The following is a 6203-nucleotide window of genomic DNA, read 5'->3' on the forward strand; positions in this document are numbered from 1 at the left end:
CCTCAACTATTATCTTACCTCCCTCTTTCTAGGGGCTCACATCCTTAAATACTCACTGGGGTTACAGAAAGTGGAAGGTGTTTTCTCTGCTCTAGCACAAATTTCCACAAGCAAAACAGCAGGTGGGTCAACTAAGGTAAAGTGTGGTTGAGGTGACACAATCTCAGAGCTTAGGGTAACCAGAAGATTTGAGCCCTGGAGGTCACCATGTTGGTCATCACTACCTTACCATCTGCCTGAAGCAATTGCCCAGTAGAGTCACTCAGTCCCTTACACTGACATGCTGCTTACACGCTTCCCTGCCTGCCTGTAACTTCTATGCCATAATCCTAGGAGAGCATGCTGGAGACCCATACAGCGTGGTTAATCCATCCTCCAGTATTTGAAGTCAGCTGTTGTTTTCCTGCCCCCATACGTCCAAGTCTCCTCCAGCTGACCTTTTCAGAGCATTTGGACCCAAGTTACACAGATGGGGACCCATAACGGTTGCACTTTAGACGGACGGACACAAGTTTAGCCATTATCAGGTCCCTGGATCCCGATTCTGTCATCCAGCCCATTTGCTCTCCTTTCAGTTTGCCATTTGCAGCTTGATAAAGATGCTGTACGTCCACGACAGACTCAGTAACGTGTGCATTAGCACACTAATCCAGCTCAAGATTAGGCCCATTTCAGATGCCTAAAGGAAAGCATGTCAGGTGAGCTGGGGATGGGACGAAAACTCCCAGTTTTTAGTTGCACCTGGTAACCGTCATTTTTTTTTTTAAAGGATTGATTCCTCCCAGGGCAGTGTAAATGATAAACTGAGTGGGAGCAAGTGAGAGGTATGTGGTGGGAGGGGAAGTCACATAGTTTCTAAGTGAACGCTCCTACAGAAATAAGACGGGAAGAACGATTGCTCACTGGAAGTAGTTTTGCCCTGCATTTCTCAAGTAAATCACATGGGCCTAATCTTGTAGTGAGTGACTAGGTTCACTTGTCTTTCCAAGCAGAGGGAGGTTTTTTTCCCAAGCATCCGGGATTGAGGTTTCAGAGCCCTGAATCCATTTATTATTTGCAAAACCAACCATCCGAAGGTCTTCTTGTAGCAGTTACATTTACGGGAAAAAAGAAAAGCCTGGAGTTAAGTGGATTTTCTTATGCATGTCTACATCTTTTGAAAATACCTGGTCCATGCTTTGACACCTGTATCCTGTCAGTGTACATAGGCCGACATGTCCTTAATTGCAAAGAACAGAAAATGGCAAAAAGCTGGAAAGCCATAATATATATGCTGCAAGTTAATCCAAAGACAAAAATCAGCCAAATCGTATGTCACGACGACTTCATCTTTGCAAAGGGTCAAAAACCTCATTTAGTGTCATCACTTAAAATTCTCAAGAAACTGCACAGGCAAGTGAGTTTTAGGAATGCCCTAGAATGTAACCATCGCATATTCACACCTGAGAAAAATGTCTTGCCCTTCGTCTCTCAAATGCATAGGAATATGTTTGATCCTTGCCTTGGGAAGTTTCAACCGGTATGATCTCGGGCAAGTGACAATCTATTGTGGTTCAGTTTCTTCATCCATAGAAATGGAGATGATAACGCTGTTTCCTTCAAGGGGATGTGGTGAAAAGTAGTTGAGGTACTCCCCGTCAAGTGCTTAGCACAATGCTGGCACAGTCGCCAAGCACGCCATGTCCGAGGTCACCAAGGCCAAGCTCAGGTTCCCCATGAGCACCTGAGCTGCCTCCCGCCCCCGAGCATCGCCCCCGAAGGCTGTTTTCAGAGCCACCCCAGTCGGCCCGTAAATCCTGGAGCCCTCCGAAGGTGTGCCCGTGGCAGTTTGAGGGCAGGGGTCAGGGGGCGTGCTGCCAATGTGTATTAGTCTTCCTTTTTTTATTTCTTTCTTCCTTATAGTTAAAGTGTACGACACGATGGCTCTGGCTCGTACGCATATACATAGTGAAGAGATTACTACAGTCAAACAAATGACCATCTTCATCACCTTCTACCCTTGTATGCTAAGAGAATCTAAAATCTACTGTCTTGGTAAAGTTTCAGAATCAAACACAACATTATTAACAATAGTCGTCCTGCTGTACTTTGGATCTCCAGACGTATTCATTGGCCCAATTCCTGATTTGTACCCCTTGACCTCCTTGTTCCCATTTGCTCCTCTCCCTGCAGTGGGTAGTTTTCTGGCAGGTGGCAGGTGGCTTGCTGCTGGCTTCCCAGCATTCTTTACTGTGAACCACATTGTCAACACTAATATAACTGTCCTTCATTGTTTTTATTATACATAACGCTCGAGTTTGTATATCATATAATTGGATCGATTTCTGTAATTTATATGTGCACAAGTGTATGGAAGTCCTGTGATTGAATTAAATTACCACAGAATCTTTTGATTTTAAAACATTGCCACATAATCGATTCCCTTTTCCTCTGTTAGGAGTTTTCATTGAAAAGTAAATTTGAAAGCATTTAGAAAAAGTTTTTTTTTACACAGGAGCTCTAATATGTAGTCACCAGTTCTAAAATGTGCTCTCCTTTTCAGCATCTAAGAGTTTTGAATAGATTTATTTTACACTTTACACAGGTTGCATATTTAAAAATATCCCCTATCGGTTAGTTTTCACTATGAAAACCTGGGCTTTTCCACTTTTTGTTCCAGATTCATTGAGGGTTTTAAATAAGGACTGGATGTAGGGGATGGGCAGCCAGGTCCCTTGACGTCCAGGAGCGCTAGTCACCAGTTCGTAGTAACTAGCTGCTAGGAACTAGTTGCTAGTTACTAGTAAAGTAGTGACTTCAGTTTCTAGAAAGCCTAGGAATAAGTACTGTTGTGGAACTCTTGGATTTAATTTTTTCTATGCTGTGTTTTGTTTCCTCACGTGTGTTTCTAATGGGCTAAGTAATAAAGTTAATGCGGAAAAAAAGGTTGACTGGAGTGTTATCGTCCTGTTAATACTCTATTCCGCATATAGATGCTTAGGATGTGTTATTTATTTTAAAGTTTTAATAATATATTTTATTTAATCCAACATAGCAAAATTATAATTTCTATATGTAATGAATATCAACAGTTTGTCAATTACGTAAGCGCTGACTCTTCCCTTCAGTTGGTTTTCTCTGCAAACCGCACCAGGAGGTGCCACATTTTCGTCCATCAACTACTGAAGAAAGTAGTCATGCGTTCTGTTCCCTTCTAGTCCTCAAACCCAGTCGTCCCTTGTCCCACAGACATTTCATCTGTGTCAGTCCCATTTTGTTCCCTGTCTACAATTCCCAACGTCATTTTGGTGCTTTGCTGATGTTTCTACTTGATTTCTGAATTTCCAAACGGAAACCACAAACACCCATAGCGCAGTCATCATTTCCTAATCGTGTTGATTTCTTAAAATCACTTTTCCTTAGAGGATATGTAGGAGATCAGTACTCACGGAAAACTCTAGAAAATTATTTTAGGCCACACAGAACAAAAAGCAACAGAAGAACAGAAAATTTACTCGGATTTTGAGGAAGCCACAAATAGCACGATAAATTAAGTGGTTACAGGTCTTTCGGGTCATCTGAGGCGGCTCTGAAAAGAGCCTTTGGGGGGCCGTGCCCGGGGGCAGGAGGCGGCTCATGTGCTCATGGTGAACCTGAGCACAGCCCTGGTGCCCTCGGTCACGGCATGCTTGCGGAGCTCCCCGGTCAGCAGCAGGTGCACGGCGGCCTGGATGTCCTGTGAGGTGAGGGTGCAGCGCTGGTTGTAACGGGCCAGGCGGCCGGCCTCTTCGGCGAGGCGCTCGAAGAGGTCGCTAATGCACGAGTCCATGACGTTCACGGCCTGCTGGGACAGGCTGAGGCCGTCGTGGACCAGCTTCAGAACCCTGGGGAAATAGGTGGCGAAACTGTCCTCGCCGCGGCGGCCGCGGCGGCAGCGGGTGTGACGGCGGCTGCGGCGGCGATGGCGCCTGGGCTTCCTCTGTTTCAGGGCCGTCGGAGCGCCCTTCTCAGGCGCCTGGGTGCTGACACCTTCCTCCGGAGACGGGGCAGAGGCAGGCTCCGCCATCCCTCAGGCAACCCCCAAGAGCTAGGAGGCACCGACGATGGCGCTGCTGCCAGGCGGGGAGCCCTTTTTATAGTCGCTGCCTTGCCTCACGTCATGCGTGACCTCGACTTCTGACTGGGTGTCAGGGCACACAGGGAGCGCGTGAGTGAGCCTAGCGGAGTGTGCTGGGACTGCACGGTCCTCCTGCTGGCGGTCCCTCCACCAATCACAGTGAGCGTCTGGAGCCCTGCAAGCTGCCTGTCTGGTCCCATACAGAAATTCACAGCAAGAGAACCCACACAGGAAGGCTGTGGCACGGCCAGCAGAGGGCTCATGGACGTGGAGATGTGTCGGTCCACCTCCCGCCTCCGGTTCTGATCGAAACCCTCAATGAATCAGGATAACGGAGTAAAAAACTACCGTTTGTAAAGAGTGAAATCAAACACAACTGGGGTATTTAGACCTACATAAGAAAATTCAGCATTTACCAGGTTTGTAGTCACACTCCTAATGATACTTAGATCCGAAAAAGTACCCTACATTCTAGCATTGCTGAATACATAGAACAGCCCTTGATTGAAAGAGAAAAAAGGTATTGGTCTAATTTTGCAGTAAGTCACCCAAAAGGTAAGAGACAGTCAAGAAATAGTTTAAAATCACGTGCTTTTCAAAAATCGGACAGTTCGAGAAAATTTATTCCTTAAATGTATTTGTGGAAAAATGAACCCCAAATACGGAACCAGTACAGAATGAAGAAGAATTAGAGAAATGGAGGTCATCAAGGAACTTGTCACAGAAAGAAAGAAAGAAAAGAAAGAAAGAAAGAAAGAAAGAAAGAAAGAAAGAAAGAAAGAAAGAAAGAAAGAAAGAAAGAAAGAAAGAAAGAAAGAAAGAAAGAAAGAAAGAAAGAAAGAAAGAAAGAAAGAAAGAAAGAAAGAAAGAAAGAAAGAAAGAAAGAAAGAAAGAAAAGACAATAAACAACCATACAGTACAATTCACAGTAAATGAGCCCTCAGGCAAAGAATCACACCCATTCCATCAGGAGCTGCTTCCACCTCAACTCCAAGGCTGAAGAGTCCAGGAAAATTTTGATTGGCTCTCTTGGGAAACCCGGTTCCATGGTGAGCCGGTGGCTATGACTCCGTGGCTACAGGTTCCTCATTGCCTGACTGAGAACAGACTGGGGCTTGAGCTGCTCTGATTGGACCTTCCATCATCCCTATTATGCATAAATGCAAGTCATGAAGGTTTGTGCTTTCTAAACCCAAAGATTATAGACTGGAGAGGAACATAACTGGATAAAACTGAACGAGTTAAAATAGTAACTTCAGTTTCTAGAAAGCCTAGGGATAGGTATTGCTTCTTGAAATTTTCTCCTTAGTTATTTCTGTGATCGGTTGGGTCCTCCTTTGTGTTTCTGTATGTACTCCATAATACTGAGAATGCCGAAAAACGTTTGATGCAGGATGTTTGTCCTGCTCCTACTATGTTCCCCATATGGATGCTTACAGTTCGTTATTTATTCTCCATGAGTTTGAGGATTCCAGCACCGGCCAGAAATTAAAAAAAAAACAAATGTATATATAAATATAAATATATATATATATATATATATATATGTATATGTATATATTTGTATGTACACACATATATATTCATTTTTACATGTATACAGACACATATGTATATGTGTATGTGTATATGTGTGTTTGTGTGTGTGTGTATAAATACTATGTATGTGTGTGTGTGTGTGTGTGTGACTGTGGATATATATTTGAGGACTGAAACACAGGAGAGAAATAACTGAGTCAAAAATGTCAAGAAACAATATCTAATCCACCTTCTTTAGAAACTGAAGTTACTAGTTTAATTCATTCAGATTTTTACCAATTCTGTTCATTGCCAGGCAATATAATGTGTGTGGAAATATATATACATTTTTTTTTTTTAGAAAGGTAAAACATCATGTTTTGCGTCTATGTGCAATGGGGATGATGGGAGGGACCTGTTGGATGAGGTGTCCCAGGCTGAACCAATTAGAAGCCTCCTGAAATGTTTGGACTTGCAGTTGAGGGGAATTGTGTCATTAAATAGGTCTGAGTCCTTGACTGCTGTTTGTTGTTTTGTTTGAATGGTTTTATGCTTTTAATCATGTTGATTTACAGATATTATATTAGTT

The 6203-nt window shown here is 43.6% G+C and overlaps 1 protein-coding gene across 1 annotated transcript; it reads right to left on the reverse strand.

Moving 5' to 3' along the window:
* Window positions 1-3613: 3613 nt before the first annotated feature.
* On the reverse strand, window positions 3614-4045 carry LOC134368226 (late histone H2B.L4-like). Its single transcript, XM_063084770.1, has one exon. It carries the CDS (start codon window positions 4043-4045, stop codon window positions 3614-3616), a length of 432 nt encoding a protein of 143 aa, XP_062940840.1.
* Window positions 4046-6203: the final 2158 nt, after the last annotated feature.

This window comes from Cynocephalus volans, chromosome X, assembly GCF_027409185.1.
Source record: "Cynocephalus volans isolate mCynVol1 chromosome X, mCynVol1.pri, whole genome shotgun sequence".
NCBI lineage: Eukaryota > Metazoa > Chordata > Mammalia > Dermoptera > Cynocephalidae > Cynocephalus > Cynocephalus volans.

Bases quoted from the DNA above. Each gene is read 5' to 3' on its own strand.
- LOC134368226 (XM_063084770.1), bottom strand. From the start codon at position 4,045: ATGGCGGAGCCTGCCTCTGCCCCGTCTCCGGAGGAAGGTGTCAGCACC.